Below are 23,986 nucleotides of genomic sequence, written 5' to 3'. Positions count from 1 at the left end.
TAAATCTTGCTGTATTTTCTCAGGAACAGCAGGCGAAGGCTTTCAGCGCAGACACAGCGCGCTAAAATGCAGATAACTGGCTTCTTTTCAAACAAGGACAAAGCAATGTTTTTCTGCCTCTAGAAGCAGAGATATAATGCTTTATGGGGTCGGGAAAGAAAAAAAAAAAGCCATGTTTCCATTTTCTGATTTCAAGACCGTATGTGGTGGCCGCTGAGACACATTTATTGTACAAGGCCACTCGACAAAGGCAGCAGCTGCAAGTGCGGCTACAGAAAATGGTCATTACCTGCTTCTTCCATCTGCTGCACTCGTTTAAAACTATCGGCTAGTGTTTTACTCAGCCCTGGTTACACAACTCTCGGGCAAGTCCTTAAAGAAGTAATTTTTTTTTATGCAGCGCTGCTTCTGTTCTACTGAGGATGGGGACATGATGTACTGCTTCACAAGAACATGTCGAAAAGATTTGAACACTTTACATACTGATGGTGTTATCAGGGCTACAATATCAGAGTGTTACTCAATATTAGTGCTGCAACGACTAATTGAAAAAAAGATAAAAATCGATAATGAAATTCATCGTCAATGAATGGCATTATTGATTAGCTGGGCTGCTTAAGATACGGCTTAGCGTGACTGCAAGATAGCAGCCACTTGAGCAATGGCGGAGAGTCAGACAGAGTCGACTGGCAGCAGGAAAAAGTGTGCGTCCCGAGTCGTCCAAGGCATGGAAGCAGCTGATTTCATATGCAACAAAGAAAACTCTATCTGAAAGTTCTGCAAGGCAGAGATTGTGTGGTAAGGAAGTACCACATTGATACACAAACACATGGAAACAAAAACACACCAGTGTCATGGATGAAGGTGAAACATCAGCAAGGTAAATAAAAACTGTAAAATCCTCATCATGTGAAATGGTGAAGTTTAATGAAGTGCTGTCGCGTAAACTGTTCGCGAATTTCAGGACAGTCGCACTGGATCTGTTCTGTCATGACTCACGAACAATAGGCTGCTCAATCAGCTCGCTTGTGACATCGTCATGGATTTGATTCAAACTGTGTGAACAAACACTGAATCTAAAAACAGCAAATAACAGCAGCAGTAAACGATTACATTTTTCGAAATAATCGTTAGTTGCAGCCCTACTTTATATTACCTCACCTTCATTACATTATTCTATATTACCTCACCTTCATTATGTTACTCTATATTACCTCACCTTCATTACGTTATTCTATATTACCTTACTTCTGTTACGTTACTCTAAATTACCTTACCTTTATTACGTTATTCTATATTACCTCACCTTTATTACGTTACTCTATATTACCTCACCTTTATTACGTTATTCCATATTACCTCACCTCTGTTACGTTATTCTATATTACCTCACCTTCGTTACGTTATTCTATATTACCTCACCTTCATTACGTTATTCTATATTACCTCACCTTCGTTACGTTACTCTATATTACCTCACCTTCGTTACGTTACTCTATATTACCTCACCTTCGTTACGTTATTCTATATTACCTCACCTTCAATACATTATTCTATATTACCTCACCATCATTACGTTACTCTATATTACCTCACCATCATTCGTTACTCTACATTACCTCACCTTCACGTTATTCTATATTACCTCACCTTATTACGTTATTCTATATTACCTCACCTTCGTTACGTTACTCTATATTACCTCACCTTCACATGCTATTCTATATTACCTCACCTTCACATGCTATTCTATATTACCTCACCTTCAATACATTATTCTATATTACCTCACCATCATTACGTTACTCTATATTACCTCACCATCATTACGTTACTCTACATTACCTCACCTTCGTTACGTTATTCTATATTACCTCACCTTCGTTCGTTATTCTATATTACCTCACCTTCATTCGTTACTCTATATTACCTCACCTTCGTTCGTTACTCTATATTACCTCACCTTCGTTCGTTATTCTATATTACCTCACCTTTATTACGTTACTCTACATTACCTCACCTTCAATACATTATTCTATATTACCTCACCATCATTACGTTACTCTATATTACCTCACCATCATTACGTTACTCTACATTACCTCACCTTCGTTACGTTATTCTATATTACCTCACCTTCGTTATTCTATATTACCTCACCTTCGTTCGTTACTCTATATTACCTCACCTTCACATGCTACTCTATATTACCTCACCTTCACGTTATTCTATATTACCTCACCTTCAATACATTATTCTATATTACCTCACCATCATTACGTTACTCTATATTACCTCACCATCATTCGTTACTCTATATTACCTCACCTTCATTACATTATTCTATATTACCTCACCTTCGTTCGTTATTCTATATTACCTCACCTTCGTTCGTTATTCTATATTACCTCACCTTCGTTCGTTACTCTATATTACCTCACCTTCGTTACGTTACTCTATATTACCTCACCTTCGTTACGTTATTCTATATTACCTCACCTTCAATACATTATTCTATATTACCTCACCATCATTACGTTACTCTATATTACCTCACCATCATTACGTTACTCTACATTACCTCACCTTCGTTACGTTATTCTACATTACCTCACCTTCGTTACGTTATTCTATATTACCTCACCTTCGTTACGTTACTCTATATTACCTCACCTTCAATACGTTATTCTATATTACCTCACCTTCAATACGTTATTCTATATTACCTCACCTTCAATACATTATTCTATATTACCTCACCATCATTACGTTACTCTATATTACCTCACCTTTATTACGTAACTCTATATTACCTCACCTTCATTATGTTACTCTACATTACCTCACCTTCATTACGTTGCTCTATATTACATTACTCAAATATTTCATTGCAAGCCTCTTAATTTTGTGAAAATTTGGTCAGATCCAAGCTTTCAGTGTTGTCTGTTAACATTGGAGAGTTCAGGACACCTACAGAACTCTCACCCACTCCAGATTGACATCTCGATTGGCTCGTATGTTGTTTTGTATTGAGGGCGAATAACAAAGTGTATTTTTTGAGTGACAACTCGTACGACGTTAAAACGCGGAGCCTCCCATCTGCAAGTGTCACAAATTGCAGGTTGAGGTGAAAAGCTTGATCTAATCGTTCTTTACGCCAAAGAAATTCCCTTCGGCTCGCTCACTGAGGGTAGCGGCGAAGCGCAAATGGCTTTCGTATGAAAATTTAATCTGCGAGGTAACCAAGCGTCGCCTCCGCGTCCCCCGCAATCTCTTAGCCTAATGGAAAGCGCTCGTACTAGACGAACATTTCGCATGCCTTCATGGCCGTGCAACTCTCAGTCATTAGCAAGATAGCGAATGCGACCACGGGACGAGTGTTATCTCGATCTGCCGAGTCCGTAGCGCAACAGCGCAAAACTGCACCTCTGTACCTCCCCCACACGCTCGTATTCCTCCACAGTAGTCATCAGCCGTAATTATGTTTCTTCTGCCTCTTTAATTACAGCTTTCATTTCCAGAAACCCTGTCGAGCCTCATCCCGGGGTTAATCCGACTCTCTCAGGACATTAGGGCCGGCTCGTTATCCGAGCGAAAAGGAGCCATTAGCATATCGGCTAATTAGATTCGCCACGATGAGGACCGCGCGCAAATGTGCGTGCAGATGACCATAAAAGCCTAAAGTGTACAGTGCAAGCAGGTCTGGAGCAGATCGTAAATAAAATAATAAACAAAAAACGTCACAACAGTGTTCTTCATGGATCACTATTTGCTCTTATAAAAACTTTCACTCTTCTGGGATGATGTTTCACTAAATTTTGTGGAGATTTGTGCTTATTCAGAGACAAGGATGTGCGTCAGTAAAGGCAGATACCGATGTAGGTGAGGTGAGGAAGCCTGGGGTGAAGTTAGTGTTCACATTCATTCCAATATGGTTGGAGCTCTATAGCAGGAGATCTTCCAACCCATGTAAAGCAGATCTTCATGGAGCTGGCATTGTGCACAGCGGTATTATCATGCTGGAAAAGGTTTGGGTCTTTTAGCTCGAGTGAAAGGAAGAGTTCATGCTACAGCATCCAAAAGACATTGTACACAATTGTGCACCTCAGACTGTGCGCTAACAGTTTGCTGAAGAACCACATATGGCTGGTGTCACAATAATTCTATCCATATAGAGTAGGTATAATAGCTATCATATTTTTCTGTCTGTAGTTCAGTGGTTAAGGTTCTGGGATACTGATTAGAAATTGGGGGCTTCAGCCCGCTATCAACAAGCTGCCACTCTTGGGGCCCCTTAAACGTCAGTGCTCTAGCGGTGCTGTTTAATAGCTGACCCCAGCTTCCTAACATCACTGGTATATAAGTGGAGAAAAAATGTCACTGTGCTGTAATGTAAAAGTAAATGCACTTCCTCTGACGTCTCTAAGGCGTCTTTTTTTTTCATGAGATAACAGGGTGTGTGTAAAATACATCCTGTACCAATGTGTTCCAATAAACCTCACTGTATTGCTTCCATATTCTGATGTTGGAAATGAATTTCATCGGAAGCTCTAGACCTGCATCTGCATGGGTTCTTGAATCATACTGCTGCCACGTGATTGGACGATGGAAAAGTACATTAACTGAAATTTAAAGGCCCATAAATCAGGTGACGTTTGTGGGGGTATTCAGGGGTAAGTACATACTAAAAAGGTACCCCAAGAAAAGGCAACCGGCGAAACAGTGTCATGAGCGCTCAGGCGCATACATTCCAGACAACAATATCGAAACGTCTTTGACAAAACAGATTGTCAAAACAAACAAACGGATTTTATGATTTTTTCACCGATAAATCTGTTGCCGACGCTCGACACACGAGCGGCTATCTGGCGAACGCTCGGTCGAGCCGGAAGTCTTCGCTCGAGCGGACCTCGAGTAACAAATCCCACAGCTGCCGAAATTCCTGCTCCGCGCTAACAGCTAACGGAGCGACAGGCCCAAATGAGAAAATATAGCGAGACTGAAAGCATTTTTCAACAGGGGGGAAACACATGACTCACTCTCGTTAAGCGGAAAATTGTTCCACAGTGCTGCCGTGATTTATAGGACACGAAGGACATCAGGGTCCACAGTAAAACCTGTACATTTCCCTCTCTCTCTCTCTCTCCTCTCTCTCTCACAGTAAACAAGATGGAGGGAGTATGGACTGGGGGCTGGGAGAGATTTCGTGTCAGACCGGTCAGTGATAAAAGCGTGAAGCGAAATCAACTGAGCGTCGCAGCTTCATATCTTCTTTTCAATCTAAAGGCTTTTCTGAATTCTATTATAAAGAGGTTTTTGTTTGGACCCTCGAGTTGTTTCAGGTTTCCTCATGACGGTGTAGAACAGATGGACATATCAAAATAAACCAACAAACCATCCATATCTCTTTATCCATCATATCCATCCATCCATCCATCATATCCATCCATCCATCCTATCCATCCATCCATCTCTATTTATCCATCATATCCATCCATATCTATTTATCCATCATATCCATCCATCCATCCATCCATCCATCCATCCATCCATATCTCTTTATCCATCATATCCATCCATCCATCCATCCATCCATCCATATCTATTTATCCATCATATCCATCCATATCTATTTTTCCATCATATCCATCCATCTAATGTGTCTTTTATCTCTATCTATCTATCTATCCATCCATCCATCCATCCATCCATCCATCCATCCATCCATCCATCCATCCATCCATCCATCCATATCTATCCATCCATCTAATGTGTCTTTTTATCTCTATCTATCTATCCATCCATCCATCCATCCATCCATCCATCCATCCATCCATCTATCTATCTATCTGAGAGGGAAAAAGCGCACTCTTCCAATAATAATACAAAAGAATTATAGCTATCCATTTATTAATCTTTCTACCAATCTTTGAAATTGGTTCTCTCTCCTCACACATTTATCAGCTACTTACACACACACACACACACACACACACACACACACACACACACTACCCTCTCATCCTCCATATATCTGTCCAACCAAATTGATCTTTCTACCTTTATACACACACATCATCTTTCCTATTTCAATAAAGAGAAAAAGAAAAGAGAAAAAAAGGAATGGAAGAAAAAAAAAAGAAAGAAAAATGTGATGACAATAGACAACTCTGTCCATTGTTTTATTGATCTCTCAATCACTACGTAACTTTGTGTTTTCCAAAAGTATCTGACTTTCCCACCCATATGTGCTTCTTCCTCAAACTGCTACAAAGTTGCAGACACAGTAGAAATGGATGTTTGGATGCAGGAGCATGAAATTTTCCCTTCACTTGAACTAGGAGACCCAAACCTGTTCCAGCATGCCACAACGTGCACCAAGCCAGCTCCATGAAGATCTGCTTTACATGGGTTGGAGAAGGTGAAAGATCTCCTGCTCTAGAGCTCCATTCCTATTAAACATGGATGAATGTGAACAGTGACTGCACCCCAGACCTCCTCAGCTCACCTCCATCAGTACCTGACTTAAACACCACTGTGGCTGAATGAATCTCCACAAATCTCCTGAAAATCTCATCTTCCCAGAAGTGACTAGAGATATAACTAAACGTGGAATGGGATGTTCAAAAAGAAGCAGATACAATCTTATGGTCAGGTGTCCACAACATAGTAGAAGAATAAAAGTTTTATAAATATCACTGTTTTCATTTTGGATGGAAATGTTACTTTCCTGATCTTACATGAGAAGGTTAAGACCCAGCAGCCGTTGAGGATTCCCTGCAATACAGTGAGGGTGGAGGGCACAGGACCATCTGGCACTACCACATGAGTGACTACAGAGAGAGAGAGAGAGAGAGAGAGAGAGATTGAAGACAGATGGAGAGAAACACAGACAAACAGACATTTAGTTCAATTCTGGTGTAAAGTGGAATTCTTCTTCTACTACAAAACACAGAGCTTCTCTACAACAGAATCCTTGATTTTATGAACCTGGAGAAGATTCTGTTTGTAGCACAGTCAGCATTTTTTTTTGTTATTTAGTTTCCTCTTCAGGTATTTGGCTATTTTCTCCTGCCCTAAAAATAAAATTGATCAGTTGGCACATAAACCAGTTTCTCCTGACAGACTTAAAACCAAGAATAAAAGATTCACATTAAAACTTTAAATACATTTTAAAAGCTGAAACAGTGACTGTAACCTGGAGCAGTGTATAAAAGCGTGAAAAACAGAACGGACAGTCCTGTAAAACATCAGGGTTTAAAATACAGATAAAAGAAATCACAGAGATGATACAGTGTAAAATCCTCCACTGGAGGTCGGAAGCTTTTTTGGTTAACGGTGGTTTGTACCGTGTCTCCACTCTGGACACACACTCCTCTACACACACACACACACACACACACACACCGTGTCCCAACCGCTAACACACACTCCTCTACACACATACACACATACCCCTGTGTCCCAAACGCTAACACACACCTCTACACACACACACACACACACACACACACACACACACACACACACCGTGTCCCAACCGCTAACACACACTCCTCTACACACACACACACACACACACACCGTGTCCCAACCGCTAATACACACTCCTCTACACACACACACACACACACGTGTCCCAACTGCTAACACACACCTCTACACACACACACACACACACACCATGTCCCAACCGCTAACACACACTCCTCCACACACACACACACGTGTCCCAACTGCTAACACACACCCTCTACACACATACACATACCCCGTGTCCCAAACGCTAACACACACTCCTCTACACACACACACACACACACTCCTCCGCACCCCGTGTCCCAAACGCTAACACTCACTCCTCTACCCTCACACACACACGTGTCCCAACCGCTAACACACTCCTCTACACACACACACACACACACACACACACACACACACACACACACACACACACTCCACCCACACCCCATGTCCCAACCGCTAACACACACACACACACACACACACACACACACACACACACACACACACACACACACACACGTGTCCCAACCGCTAACACACTCCTCTACACACACACACACACACACACGTGTCCCAACCGCTAATACACACTCCTCTACACACACACACACACACCGTGTCCCAACTGCTAACACACACCTCTACACATACACACACACACACCATGTCCCAACCGCTAACACACTCCTCCACACACACACACACCGTGTCCCAACTGCTAACACACACTCCTCTACACACATACACATACCCCGTGTCCCAAACGCTAACACACTCCTCTACACACACACACACACACACTCCTCCCACCCCGTGTCCCAAACGCTAACACTCACTCCTCTACCCTCACACACACACGTGTCCCAACCGCTAACACACTCCTCTACACACACACACACACACACACACACACACACACACACACACACACACACTCCACCCACACCCCATGTCCCAACCGCTAACACACACTCCTCTACACTCACACACACACACACACACACACACACACACTCCACCTGCACCCTGTGTCCCAACCGCTAACACACACTTCTCTACACACAGATATGTAGAGGGCAGAGGGTTGGACAGAGACAGACAGACAGAGAGAAATAAAGAGATGTATAGATGGACAGATACCTAGATAAAGAGGAGATAAAAGGACAAATAGATTAAGAGACAGACAAAAACAGAGGGAATAGAATAGGCTTTATTTGTCACAACTTGCTTAGAAACTGGTGTCAGAGTGCAGGGTCAGCCATGATACAGCACCCTGGAGCACAGAGGGTTAAGGGCCTTGCCCAAGGGCCCAAAAGTGGCAGCTTGGTGATAACAGGGCTTAACCCCCAACCTTCCAATCAGTAACTCAGCATCTTAACTGTTGAGCTGAGAGAGAGAGAGAGAGAGAGAGAGAGAGAGAGAGAGAGAGAAATGAATAGTCAGACGGACAGACTGTCTGTCCATCCATCTGTCCTCCACCTATCTACTGTATCTATCTATCTATCTATCTATCTATCTATCTATCTATCTATCTATCTATCTATCTATCTAGAGAAAGAGATGGAGGGCAGATAGATAGACAGACAGACAAAGACAAATAAAGAGATGGATGGAAGGTAGCTAGATAGAGAGAACGAGATGAAAGGACAAATAGATTGAGAGAGAGACAGACAGAGAGAGAGAGAGAAAGAGACAGAGAAAGAGAGAGATGGAGAGAGACAGATAGATATACAGATAAACAGACAGATAGATTTGTCTCTCAGTTGGAAAGTCAGAATTGACATCAGAGTTGATTGTGAATGCTCGTGAGAAGTTGAAGGCATCTGCTTTAACCTGGGTATGAGTCAGGTGACAAGTCATGTGACGCCTTTATGTCCACAATAAGGCTTTCTAAAGTCTTTCTCCTCCCCCTCCTCCCCCCCCCAGGGCGGACGTGTAGTTTCCACGGTAAGCGATATTATTTCCAAACTGGAAATTTAGAAGCTCATTTGCATATCACAAGCAAGTAACGTGGCAGCTGTTCATTACAACTCAAACACGTTCTCCTTCTTCCTGCTTCCTGACTAACAAAGACTTTCCGCTCGCTCCTTATTAAAAAGCACCGATGTGCAAAATTACAAAGAGAATATATATATATACTTTTTTAATGCATCTGAAAATAAACAAAACGGAGGAACAAAAAGAGCACACCTCCTTTTAATTCACAGCTTTTTTGTGCTCGTTTGACATCACCGAACGACTTCCATCGTTTTAGTTTTTTTGCCGCTGTCGTGAAGTCGCGCGAGTAGGTTTCATGTCCTGAGAGGAACGGCGGAAGGAGAGCGAAATGAACGAGGGGAACGATTGTAATTATGCTCGTTATGCTTGAAGTGGATGGTGTACACACTTAAATGGAAAGAAAAGGGAAAAACTACTTATGGAGCGTTTTTTTCTTAATTTAGCATAACAAAGCAATTCACACTACTGTAATGTGGCAGCAGGCACGGGATGAGCGCCGGCTCTCCAGTGGACAAAATCGGACAAAACGAGCGGTAAGAAGCGCACGGCGGTAAGAAGCGCACCTGTAGCTGATGAGACTAATCAGTCTCTCGCTCTGTTTTGGTGTCTGGCGATGCCGATAAAGAGGAAATAGACCAAAGCTAAAACTGGGCTTTGGGACACCAAAAACACAGAAAAAGAATTACTCGCTTTAACTCAGACATATTTTTACAATTTTGATCATCATCCTTAGATCAAAAATCTAAAGTCAGACCATGACTTGGGGACTACCTATATCGAGCATTCGTCTGGGACAGCCCAAAATCGTACATTGTATACTGGGCATTCGTCTGGGATGGCTCAAAATCGTACAATGTATACCAAGCATTCGTCTGGGACGACCCAAAATCATACATTGTATACTGAGCATTCGTTTGCGACAGCCCAAAATCGTACATTGCATTCCGGGCATTCGTCTGTGACCACCCAAAATTGTATACCGGGCATTCGTCTGGGACAGCCCAAAATCGTACATTGTATACCGGGCATTCGTATGGGACGGCCCAAAATCGTACAATGTATACCAAGCATCCGTCTGGGACAGCCCAAAATCATACATTGTATACCAAGCATTCGTCTTGGACGGCCCAAAATCGTAACATTGTATACAAAGCATTCGTCTGGGACGGCCCAAAATCGTACATTGTATACCGAGCATTCGTCTGGGACGCCCCAAAATTGTATAACGGGCATTCGTCTGGGAAAGCCCAAAATCGTACATTGTATACTGGCCATTCGTCTGGGACGGCCCAAAATCTTACATTGCATACCGGGCAGTTTGTCTGGGACCACCTAAAATTGTATACCCGGGCATTCGTCTGGGACGGCCAGAAATCATACAATGTATTTGGGTCATTACACCACAGCAGCTCCATAATAATAATCATTTTTAATGTATTATTTTATGATTCATTCCAACACATTGTACCTACGTGTTCGTGTTTACCTGCACTGGAGAAAGTCTCAACTCGTTTTCCTCCCAAATCTCGAGCTGCCCTCCTGAGCTGGTTCTGCTGAGCTTCTGTCAGTTTACTCCCAATCAGAATGACCTGGATTCCCTTCTTCATCCCAGCTGGAGACTACAACATGTGAAAATACACTATATTGACATGTTTGTGGACACCTGACTACCATTGTCTTTTTGAACATCACATTCTACATTTAGTTCCCATTTACTGTTATAATAAGCTCCACTGTTCTGGGAAGGTGTTCCAGTAGATTTTGTGGAGATTTGTAAAGATTCATTCAGCCACAAGTCAGTGTTTACATTCATCAAGGTGTTCATAGTTAGAGATCTATAGCAGGAGATCTTCCACATCTTTCAACTTTTCATATCTTAATGGCACTGGCTTTGTCCTTGTCAGTCGTTCCTCCATCGTTAACCACCTCACACCACTGCTCGACTGCTCTCACCATCTATCAGGCTACAAGAAAATCATCTAAAAGACCTACCAATTCTTTCAGTACATAAATCAGCACTTCCCTTGTTCCCCATCTCCAGTCATGGAATAGTTGTTAAATGTCTTTCTCTGCATGTCCTACACTGTACAGTTGTGTATATGACACATGGCCTGATTTGGGTGTTAGAGAAAAGAAAGTGGGAGTAAGAGAATGTGTGTGTGTGTGGTCTGTACCTTTAACAGGTTGGTTGGAGAGCTCAGCACTGTGGTTCCTGGATGAGGAGCTTCAGGGAACAAACTAAGGACCTCTCGTATTTCTGGGGTCGCAGCGTAATCCACAGCTCGAAGACCAAATATATTCCTGTAACACCATTTAGGGCTTTAGGTTTAAGTCTGGTAAGAAGTTTAAATGGAATTAAGGAAGGAAATAAATTTCAAAGGATGTTTGAAAGAAAGATTGGAGTGATGGGTGGATGGATGTTTGAAAGAAAGATTGGAGTGATGGGTGGATGGATGTTTGAAAGAAAGATTGGAGTGGTGGGTGGATGGATGTTTGAAAGAAAGATTGAAGTTATGGGTGGATGGATGTTTGAAAGAAAGATTGGAGCGATGGGTGAATGGATGTTTGAAAGAAAGATTGGAGTGATGGGTGGATGGATGTTTGAAAGAAAGATTGGAGTGATGGGTGGATGGATGTTTGAAAGAAAGATTGGATGGGTGGATGGATGTTTGAAAGAAAGATTGGATGGATGGATGGATGGATGGATGGATGGATGGATGGATGGATGGATGGATGGATGGAAGAAAGATTGGATGATGGATGGATGGATGGATGGATGGATGGATGGATGGATGTTTGAAAGAAAGATTGCATGGATAGATGGATGGATGGATGGGTGGATGGATGGTTGGATGTTTGAAAGAAAGATTGGATGATGGATGGATGGATGTTTGAAAGAAATATTGGATGGATGGATGGATGGATGGATGGATGGATGGATGGATGGATGGATGGATGTTTGAAAGAAAGATTGGAGGATGGATGGATTGATGGATGGATGTTTGAAAGAAAGATTGGATGGATGGATTGATGGATGGATGTTTGAAAGAAAGATTGGATGGATGGATGATGGATGGATGATGGATGGATGGATGGATGATGGATAAAACATTTGGAAGGAAATCAGGAATAAATAAATTTTGGAGGGAGGAAAATGTAGAAGTTTGGATAGAATAAAGGAAAGAATTAAGGAAAGGAAAGTAGATAGATAGCTAAACAGACAGACAGATAGTTCCACCTGAACAGCATAAAAATGAAGTTGCTGACCAACTCAAGAAATTTGAGGATGGTTTTGGACTGTAATTAACTGTGGTGTCTGGTTCCTCTCAAGGTTTCTTTCTCATGAAGTCTCAGGGGGGTTTTCCTTACCATAGCTGCCACTGCCTTAATCATTAAAGACAGACTTACAGGAACTAAACTTATAAATTCAAATTCTAGAATCGAATTATTTCAGTCAAGCCGTTTTGGGACAACGTCCATTGTTAAAGACACTTTACAAATAAAATGGAATGTTTTGGAGATCGAATCAAGACGTAATTATAGTAAAAGGCAGTTCTACATGCTATTGGATTATACTTGTATTTGCACACCTGGTTTTTGAATTCTGGTGACATTGATTGGGAATCGATAAATTGACAAATTTCTTCGGATGTTGAATTCGAAGTAAAAAGTTTGATAAATAGCTGGAAAACCTTCAATCGCTGAGATGTAGCAACAACGACTCGATCTTGAGCGCTGTGTTTTAAAAAACATTCCACAACACACATCAGTATGCGGCGATGTTTGCTAGAGGATAATTTGCGGAACGTGCAGGTCCGTGAGCATCGCCGCGGTTCCCTAACGGGAGGTTTAATCTGAGCAGCAACCTCAGCGGAGTTGAGGAAGTAAACAGACAGAATGCCGTTTGCTCAGATTAAGCGTCAGTGTGCAGATAACACCTGGGGGACAATTAACAGGTCCACTGGTCCGTAAAATATTTCATTTGGATTCATGAGCCACTGGGATTCCCGCCTTTTCCGACCACATGGGAACAAGCGACGTGAAAAAAGCGCGTCAATGAGACGAGAGCCGTATAAACGTGTCCAGATAAAATGATAACGTGGCCACAGTGGATGAGGGGATGAGCTGAACTTTCATAATAATAATAAGAAGAAGAAGCAGCAGCAGAAGAAGAAGAATTTAATACCCGTTCTAATGAACAACAAGCTTGGCATCATCAGAATCATCAGCATAAAAAAAGTATCATATAGACCCTCTGGTGATCTACAGTGATAATAGCAGATGCGCAGACAAAAAGGCAGATGTCCAGACATACATGCAGACACACGGACAGATGCGCAGACACAGAAGTGCAGACACGGAGACAGGCGGGCAAACAAACAAGCAGAGAGACGTGCAGACACAGAGAAAGATGCGCAGACAGAGAGAGAGACACACAGACAAAGAGAGAGAGACGCGCAGACAGAGAGAGAGAGACGCGCAGAGAGAGAGACGCGCAGACAGAGGGAGAGAAACACGCAGACAGAGACAGATGCCAAAATAGACACAGAGAGAGACGCAGAGAGGGAGAGAGACATGCAGACACAGAGACAGATGCCAAAACAGACACAGAGAGAGACGCAGACACAGAGACAGTTGCCAAAACAGACACAGAGAGAGATGCGCAGACAGGGAGAGAGACGCGCAGACACAGAGACAGATGCCAAAACAGACACGCTGAGACAGAGGCAGACACACAGACAGAAGCACAAACACAGAGATGGAGAGAGGGAAAGAGAAAGACAGAGAGAAAGAGAGAGAGATGGAGAAGGAGAAACAAGAAAGAAAGATCAATTCTACATGCTGTACATATATGCAAATTAGCTCAGGCAAACCCCACCCTCTTTCTGGAGCCACTTTACATATCATATATATCAGAATAATAATATAACACTTGTTTTACTGATCTGTTTATCCTTTACAAATGAGACCAGTGACAGGGTGAAGGGGACGGCTCTCAGTTTGTGTGTGTGTGTGTGTGTGTGTGTGTGTGTGTGTGTGTGTGTGTGTGTGTGTGTGCGCTCTTACAGGACAGTGGTGGAGGCTCCGTGCTCCAGCAGCAGTTTGGTGACTGCGACGTGGCCGTTCCTCACGGCGTCGTGGAGAGGAGAGTCGTTCTCATAGCCTGGTGTGTTAATCAGTGCCCCCTGCTGGAGCAGCACCTCCACCACACCCACATGACCTAGATTACATGCCTCGTGCTGTGGGAAAGAGGGCAGAATATACTCCAATGAGACCAAAATCAAAACACACACACACACACACACACACACACATCTATAGATACTAAAAAGCATATATACAGATATTTTGAGGATTATTTTACATAAACACACACACAAGCAAAAACAATATTCCTTTCTTGCTCTCATATTTTTTCATATTTTTTTCTATTTGTCTCTTTTATACTCATACACGTGCTTACACACTTGTGCAAATGCTCGTGCACAAACACACACAATACACTTAAAACTGGACTGCATTTTTACACACACACACACACACACACACACACACACACACACACACAATAAAATAATATAATAATAATAGCGGCCATATTTGAAAAATGTGTGTGTGTGTGTGTGTGTGTGTGTGTGTGTGTGTGTGAGCTATTTGCTATTAAACTCAAATTAAACGCATCATTAACACCAAACGCCTCTCCCCCGGGGGCCCGAGATCCAGATTATAATACCAGAGCGACACTGTTTGTTCCAGCTTCAAACACAAGGCAATGAATAAATAAATAAACAAATAAATAACGATGAGCAGTAGACAGTCGGCTGAGCCGAGGGCGAGTTCAATCAGAAGCCAGGGAGTAAAGTCGTTTCTGAGGCAGATGCAAATTTAAACCTAATAATGTGTGGAATTGCGGATAACGCAGAGACGCTTTACCGCAGCGTAACTATGAGAGAGCAAAAGGATCTTTGTTTACATGTTCATTACGTCATAGCCGTCTCTGTATCAATCATATACGTCTTCATGAAATCTGTGCTCGTTCAGCCACAAGGGTGTTAGGAGACTCAGGTGCTGATGTAGGTGAGGTGAGGAGGCCTGGGGGTTCATCCATGTTCAGTACGATGGAGCTCTATAGCAGGAGATCTTCCACTCCAACCCATGTAAACAGATCTTCATGAAGCTGTTTTCTGTGCACAGGGGCATTGTCATGCTGGAACAAGTTTGGGTCTCCTAGTTCACGTGAGGGAGAAATTTCCTGTATCCAAAGACGTCCTTTGTGGGAACAGTTCAGGGAAGAACCACATATGGGTGGAAAAGTGGGGTGTCCCAATACTTTTGGCCCCACACAGTATAAGCCAGATGTTCCTTTGTCTTTGTAGATGTTGTCTTGGTTTACTGATAAACTGCTTTACTGCACTGCAGAAATCTGGGCAACACAGAAACGTGTTAAAAACGTTTCTGTCTTGGATGTCTTGCTGAGCCTATTCAGAGTTCACAGAGTTCCTGGTGCACCTATAATAATGAGATGTGTTGAAAGATGTCCACTGGTGCAGGACTCCCGCTGCCCCATGCTTGAGGAAGTGAAGACTGGAAGAGGGACTTTGGGGAGGAGCTTGGGAGTGGGAGGAGCCGGGAACCGGACAATGCACACGGCGTGCCTGTGATGGATGCAGCCATTTATTATTGTTTGTATAAATTTACAGAAACTTGCCAAAAACATTCTAGGGGGAACTTCATTTCGGACAAGTTGGAAATTTACCAGACATTTATAAGAATTTATGGGAATTTATGAGAAATAATTTGAAATTCTTAATCATATACAATCATGTACATTTGCAGTCTGGGAAATTCCAGAGATTTTGCAACCCTGGGTACCAATAAGGAGAGGTGTAGAAAGGAATATCAAAGGCACTGAATGTACCATGAAACACTGTCATCATCAATAAGTGGAGAAAATGTAGATCAGGAGGACCTTCCAAAGTTGATGAGAAGATGAGGAGAAAAAGTTGGCACTAGTACTAGTCTTGCCTTACATGTGACTACCATCTCCTGTATTCTGCACAAGTCATGTTTGGCATACTGTATATAAGGCTCTGGGGTTCACTCCCTGTACTGCCAAGCTGCCACTTATGAGTGCTTGAGCAGGGACTCTAACCCTCTGTGCTCCTAATATCAATAGTATATGTGAAGAAAAAAAATGTCACTGTGCTGTAAATTACACGTGACAGATATAAAGCACCTTTACGTCTCCCGACAGTGAAGCATGGTGGGGGTAGTATTATGCTTTGAGGCTGCTTCTCTTCAGCTAGACCAGGGGCACTTTTCACGATAGATGGAAAAATGAACAGCTCCAAAAGATATTCTGCCACAAACGCTTCTGTATTCTGTCAAAAAGCTTAAAATGAAGAGGAATTTTACATTTTAACATAAACCTATGGAATAAGTTTAAAAAAAAGTCATACACCAGAGACCCCCCTCGCAATTTGAAGTAACTTTTTTTTTTGCAAAGAAGTGTGATAAAATTGCAAAAGTCTAGATGAGTTAACAGAGACTTGCCCGCAAAGACTTGATGCCGTAATAAAAGCAAAAAATGATACCTCTCTTTTTTCCCTAATGTCCCAAATAGTCACATTTTATATTTGCATAGTTTTTTAAAACCTGGCAACCCTAGATACAGTATCAAATATGACATAAAAAGCGTGCTGCTACATGAGACCATCTCACAAAATAAACTAAAAGGAAGGAGTCTGTGTGTGTGTGTGTGTGTGTGTGTGTGTGTGTGTGTGTGTCTCTCTCTCTAGGGGAGGCAGTTCATGATTTTCTTTCTGCCCATTAGACCGTATCAGTGAGTAGTCTTGTTTACAGCAGATGAGAGACTGCAAAATTAAGTGTGTGTGTGTGTGTGTGTGTGTGTGTGTGTGTGTGGCGTGTTCCTCAGAGTATCCATTTACTTGAACACAATGTTATGGTGACATCTTTCATAACAAGGACAGACATGCAAAGCAGAAGGGCGACGTCAGTGTGTTGTAGTATGTAAAGTGCACATAGACTAATATTTATTAAACACGTGAATGTGCGTGAATAATACACGACGTCACCACGTATCGATATCGAGTGACTGAGGCGGAGCTGCTTGCCTTAAAAACATGAGAACGGAACTAGTTACAAACATCTGTGACAGATTAGTAACTTAAGTTCAAGCGAGTGACCGAGTGAGTGAATGAGTGTAAAAGTGAGAAAATTTGAGAGTGAGTGGGTGAGTGAGTAAGTGAATTAATGTGTGTGAGTAAGTGAATTCATGTGTGAGTAAGTGAATGTGAGAGTGAGTGAGTGAATGTGGGAGTGAATGTAAGTGAATGTGGGAGTGAATGTGAGTGAATGTGGGAGAGAGTAAGTGAATGTGGGAGTGAATGTGGGAGTGAATGTGAGTGAATGTGGGAGAGAGTGAGTGAGTGAATGTGGGAGAGAGTGAGTGAGTGAATGTGGGAGTGAATGTGAGTGAATGTGGGAGAGAGTGAGTGAGTGAATGTGGGAGAGTGAGTGAGTGAGTGAATGTGGGAGAGAGTGAGTGAGTGAGTGAATGTGGGAGAGAGTGAGTGAGTGAGTGAATGTGGGAGAGAGTAAATGAATGTGGGAGTAAATGTGAGTGAATGTGGGAGAGTGAGTGAGTGAGTGAGTGAATGTGGGAGAGAGTGAGTGAGTGAGTGAATGTGGGAGAGAGTGAGGAAGAGAGTGAATAAGTGAATGTGGGAGTGAATGTGAGTGAGTGAATGCGAGTGAATGTGGGAGTGAGTGAGTGAGTGAGTGGATGTGAGTGAATGTGAGTGAATGTGGGAGTGAGTGAGTAATTGAGTGTGTGTGAGTGAATGTGGGAGTGAATGTGAGTGAATGTGGGAGTGAGTGAGTAATTGAGTGTGTGAGTGAATGTGGGAGAGTGAGTGAGTGAATGTGGAAGAGTGAGTGAGAGAGTGGATGTGTGAGTGAGTGGATGAATGTGTGATTGAGTAAATGTGTGTGAGTGTGTGAGTGAATGAGTGAGTAAGTGAGTGAGTGAGTGAGTGAGTGAGTGTGGGAATGAGTGATTTAGTGAGTGAGTGTGAATGAGTGAGTGAGTGTGAAAGTGAGAAAATGAGAGAGTGAGTGGGTAAAATAATTGAGTAGGTAAATGATGAGTGTGAGTGGTGAGTGAGTGTGTGAGTGCGTGAGTGAGTGGATGTGAGAGTGAGTAAATGTGAGTGAGTGAGTGAATGGATGTGGGAGAGTGTGTGTGTGAGTGTGTGAGTGAGTGAGTGAGTAAATGTGAGAGAGAGTGAGTAAATGTGAGTGAGTGAGTGAATGTGGGAGGTGTGTGTGTGTGTGAGTGAGTAAGTGAGTGGATGTGGTGAGTAAGTGAGTGAGTGAGTGGATGTGGGAAAGTGTGTGTGTGAGTGTGTAAGTGAGTGGATGTGAGTGAGTAAGTGAGTGAGTGAGGAGTGAGTGAGTGAGTGAGTGAGTGAGTGGATGTGTGAGAGTGTGTGTGTGAGTGGATGTGAGTGAGTAAGTGAGTGAGTGAGTGAGTGAGTGTGTGAGTGGATGTGGGAGGTGTGTGAGTGAGTGAGGGCATGTAAGTGAGTGAGTGGATGTGGGAGAGTGTGTGAGTGAGTGAGTGTATAAGTGAGTGGATGTGAGTGAGTAAGTGAGTGAGTGAGTGGATGTGGAGAGTGTGTGAGTGTGTGAGTGAGTGAGGGCATGTAAGTGAGTGAGTGAATGTGGGAGAGTGTGTGAGTGAGTGAGTGGATGTGGGAGAGTGTGTGTGTGTGAGTGTGTGTGAGTGAGTGAGTGGATGTGGGAGGTGTGTGAGTGTGTGAGTGAGTGAGGGCATGTAAGTGAGTGAGTGAATGTGGGAGAGTGTATGAGTGAGAAAGTGCATGAATGTGAGAATGAGTGAATGTGGGAGTGAGTGAGTGGATGTGTAAGTGAATGAATGAGTGAGTGAGTCAAGTCAAGTTTATTTCTATACCGCTTTTCACAACAGACATTGTCTCAAAGCAGCTTTACAAAAATCATCAGTCAAGGTGGATGGTGTGCATTTATCCCTGATGAGCAAGCCATGACAACTGTGAGTGTGTGGGAGAGTGTGTGAGTGTGTGAGTAAGTGGATGTGAGTGAGTGAGTGAGTGAGCGAGTGAGTGAGTGAGGAGTGAGTGAGTGAGTGAGTGGATGAGTGATTGAGTAATTGACGGTGAGAGAGATGGTACAGACCAGTGGTGTCCAGCCAGCATGGTCCTTTAGGTTGGGGTCGGCTCCCTGCTGCAGGAGTTCTCTCGTCATCTCCACGTCCCCCTGCACATCACACCATCATTCATCATTTCAGAGATTCCCAGATTTCTCCCGATCCCAAATTATCCTTAAATTTACTCAAAGAATTTAGAAAAATTTGAAGCCTGGACCTTAATGGCGGCAAGATGCAGGGGGGTCTCTCCTTTATGGTTCCTCTTCATGTGGGCGGGGCTTGTCTGGCTCCTCCCAGTGGCAGGAGTCCTTCCTGGACTTTCCTTTGGAGATCTTTCAGAAACGCCTAGATGTGTGTCTGAAGATAAACATGGAGATAAAGCCGATCTCCTCTTCTTTCTCATGCTCTGGCCTGGAGATAATCTGGGGCGCTTTGGAGTGCTCTGCAAGCTTCCTGCATGTGGGTTGGATCTTTTCGGAGGAGAACGTTGGATCTCGGGTGTCATTTCCGTCCCGTCCTTCAAGATACTCCTCGTTGACATTGTCAGATTGAGAACTTGGTTCTCAGCCTGAGGAACCTCCTCGTCCTGTTCAGTGCTGCTGCTTGGACATTGAAAGGACACTCTTTTACCGCTCCTTACCTCACTCTGGTTCTCCAAATCATTCCCGTCCTCCATCTCAAGAGCATCATCTTTCCCAAACCCCCACTGCTGGTTCACGGCCTCCAGCCTCATCTTCTTCGCCTTGCTCTGAAACCTGAATTTCCTAACGACGTTCTTGCGTTTCTTACGTCCTTTTGTCTTCTTTTTCTTCTGCTCAGAGCCACTTCTCGTTCTGGGAGGTGTGGAGGAGCCCGAGTCCTGCGAGGAGGAGGTGAAGTTGAAGATGGATAGTGCGCTGGAGTCGGAGCGTTTTGGGACAGACGGGTTCGAGTCTTCCGGGGTGTCCACGCGGCAGCGCACTTTACGGCTCTTTGGGCTGAACCAAATCTTGAAGTTCTTCTTCTTAGAGGGGACGCAGGGTTCCGCAGAGGGAGCTGAAGGATCGGGAGGAGGCGCTGAAATGCAAAACAGCCAAACAATCAATGATGATGAAGCAAATCACATCCAAACACTTCATGTCCTCCATCTGACCACGTCGGCCATTTTGGATTGGGATGAGCCAGAAAAAAAAATCAAAAATATCAAACACAGGACATGGTTTGTCCAAAAGTATTGGCACACCCGCCTTTTCCACCTACGTATATGCGGTTCTTCCACAAACTTCTTCCACAAACATGCGCTTTTCCCAATGAATCTCAAAGCAGCTTTACAGAATTTCAGAATTCTGAAAAAACTTCCTCAGATGAATGAGGAAGAAACCTTGAGATGTTATTGGATGCATTTGGTAGCATGACAGCTCCATGAAGATATGCGTTACATGCGTTGGAAGATGTAAAAGATCTCCTGCTATAGAACTAATTAACACCATTGGGATGAATGTGATGACTGCACCCCAGACCTCCTCACCTCCTCCAGTACCTGACTTTACTTTGTCTCTGAATGAGTACAAAGTTTCCACAAAATCCAGTGGAACTTCTTCCCAGAAGAGAGTGGAGGTTAATATAACCGTTCATGGGGAATAAATGTGGAATGGGAAGTTAAAATAGAAGAACATAGCAATCTTATGGGCAGGTGTCCACAAACCTTTGGTGATACAGTGTATGTTTGTCCCTAGATGATTTATATAATTATAATGTGTAATAAACACTAACTAACTGTGATTGAGCATGATAACTCCACAAAATCCTGTGGAACTTCTAAATAGGGACTAGAAGTTAAAGTGAGAAAAAAAAAGCACATCAAAATCGTTATAATAATTTAATCTCCTCGAAATCTCAAATTATCAAAGATCACGTGCGTCGTGTGATGATAGTCATTAGCTGAGGTGAATTTCTGCCAGATATTTGCATAGATTTTTTCCCCCTGTTTAATTGTGGAGCAGTGAATATTCAGCAGGAACGTGCAGGCAGTCAGAGATGAAGGAGGTCAAGTTGCAAAGAAACTGTTTGAAAGTTGGCGAGGTTCTGTGCAACACGAAGAGGAGGAGCGTGACACGGTGGGGGAGGAGCGTGACGCGTTGGGGGAGGAGCGTGACGCGTTGGGGGAGGAGCGTGACATGCTGGATGTGAAATGCAGGGTGTGTGTGTGTGTGTGTGTGGTGAAGTTTTACCTGAGCACTCAGCTGGACAGAGCACTGCCTCCAGCTGTAGGAAGAGCTGTGTGATGTTACTGATCTGTCTGTTAATGTGGATGTCTTTCACCCAGGAGGGACTGAGACACACACTGCAGCCGTCTCCCACACGAGGACCTGCACACGACCTGGAACAACACACACACACACACACAAACCTAACTGATAAACACTGATTGTAACATGGTGTATGGCTGTTTGTAACATGGTAGGAGGTTGTAACATGGTGCAAAGCTGGTTTTAACATGGTGTATGGCTAGTTGTAACACAATGTACAAATGGTTGTATTATGGTAAGAGGTTGTAACATGGTGTACAGATGTTTGTAACATGGTAGGATGTTGTAACATTGTGTACAGCTGGTTGTTACAGGGTGTATGGCTGGTTGTACCATGGTAGAAGGTTGTAACATGGTGTACAGCTGGTTGTATTATGGTAGGAGGTGGTAACATGGTGTATGGCTGGGTGTAACATGGTGTATGGCTGGTTGTAACATGGTGTATGGCTGGGTGTAATATGGTAGGAGGTTGTAACATGATATAATATTGTAACATCGTGTACAGCTCGTTGTAACATGGTGTACGGCTGGTTATAATATGGTAGGAGGTTTTAACATGGTGTACAGCTCGTTGTAACATTATAGGAGGTTTTAACATAGTGTACAGCTGGTTGTAACAATGTATGGCTGGTTGTATTATAGTAGGAGGTTATAACATGGTGGTATGGTTAGTTGTACCATGGTAGGAGGTTGTAACATGGTGTACAGCTGGTTGTAACATGGTAAGATATTGTAACATGGTGTACAGCTATTTGTAACATGGTAAGAGATTGTAACATTGTGTACAGCTATTTGTAACATGGTAGGAGAATGTAACATGGTGTACAGCTGGTTGTAACATGGTGTACAGCTGGTTGTATTATAGTAGGAGGTTGTACCATGGTGTATGGCTGCTTGCACCATGGTAGGGGGATGTAAAATGGTAGGAGGATGTAACATGGTAGGAGGATGCAACATGATAGAACATGGTGTACAGCTGGTTGTACCATGGTGGAAGGTCAGAGCCAACATGCTGTAATTTGAGGTGCAAGATAGTAGGAATGGAATCGGTTGTAATACAGTCCTGAGTCGATTCTAACGATCATCCAGCGAATCTACAGAGAGACAGACTTCTCCATCTGAAGAAGAGAGATGTTTCTTTTTCGCTGATGAACCCACCTGCACAGGAGATGCTCACAGACTCCCAGACACACCGGCTCACTCAGGATGTTCGAGCTATCAGAATCACGAAAAAACATATTTTAGAGCGAACATGCAAATCCAAAAACATATTTTGATAAATAAAGTAAACAGGAAGTAAAATATTTATTATTTACAGGATTTATACAGCTTCTAAATGAAGCTTTAATGTCAAATGTTTTGCTCTGTATCATCTAGATCTAGGAAAATGTCAAAATTATAATAAATAAAATAAACACACATTTATACATACACCAGGTTGATCTAAAACATCTGCTACGTCAAGAATAATTATTTATTATTATATGTAACTTATATGCATAAGATCCAATTAGAAGCAAATTTTTTTTTGAAAATTCTTGTCACATAAATAACATTTATTTTCTTTAAAAACAGTTTGATCAGGGCCAAATCCCAAATACATCACCATTCCACTATTAAGCGCCCTATATACGCTCTAGCAGCCATTACGTCATACCCTATTCTGTGCACTTCTGGAGTGAACATGAAGAGAATTGGGACAGAGCCCAAGCCCACGATAGCGTTGCTATCTGAAAAAACTTACCATTTAGAGCACAAAAGCAAGTTCCGGAAATGAGCCATGGCCTCTCGGGTTTTACTCCACTTTCCTTTATCTAATTCTGCTGCAGGATCAGGATTCATGTTGTATTACAATAATAATAATAAAGAAAACGAGCAGAAACTCTTTTGTTTGTTTGTTTATCCCGTCAGGCAGTGCAGTCGCTTCCTGGTTTGCAGCTCCCGCCAGTAAGAAGCGGAA

The 23,986-nt window shown here is 42.8% G+C and overlaps 1 protein-coding gene across 2 annotated transcripts in view; it reads right to left on the bottom strand.

Moving 5' to 3' along the window:
* bard1 (BRCA1 associated RING domain 1) overlaps positions 1-23,986 on the bottom strand; it is a 29,978-nt gene extending 5,992 nt beyond the window's left edge. The window contains exons 1-9 of one of the 2 annotated variants that reach the window (XM_046845772.1): positions 23,771-23,986; positions 23,185-23,241; positions 21,949-22,097; positions 19,956-20,794; positions 19,768-19,848; positions 14,596-14,768; positions 11,703-11,829; positions 11,015-11,147; positions 6,741-6,833 (exon numbers count right to left, since the gene is read on the bottom strand). In XM_046845772.1, the coding sequence (XP_046701728.1) occupies positions 6,741-6,833; positions 11,015-11,147; positions 11,703-11,829; positions 14,596-14,768; positions 19,768-19,848; positions 19,956-20,794; positions 21,949-22,097; positions 23,185-23,241; positions 23,771-23,868 (1,750 nt within the window). In that variant the 5' untranslated portion in view covers positions 23,869-23,986. Of the gene's footprint in view, positions 1-6,730; positions 6,834-11,014; positions 11,148-11,702; positions 11,830-14,595; positions 14,769-19,767; positions 19,849-19,955; positions 20,795-21,948; positions 22,098-23,184; positions 23,242-23,770 lie in introns of both variants that reach the window. The other variant, XM_046845773.1, reaches the window with a different exon arrangement.

Source organism: Silurus meridionalis, chromosome 3 (assembly GCF_014805685.1).
Source record: "Silurus meridionalis isolate SWU-2019-XX chromosome 3, ASM1480568v1, whole genome shotgun sequence".
Lineage (NCBI taxonomy): Eukaryota > Metazoa > Chordata > Actinopteri > Siluriformes > Siluridae > Silurus > Silurus meridionalis.
Note: the sequence above shows the minus strand (reverse complement) of the source record. Positions and strands in the feature narration are given on the sequence as shown.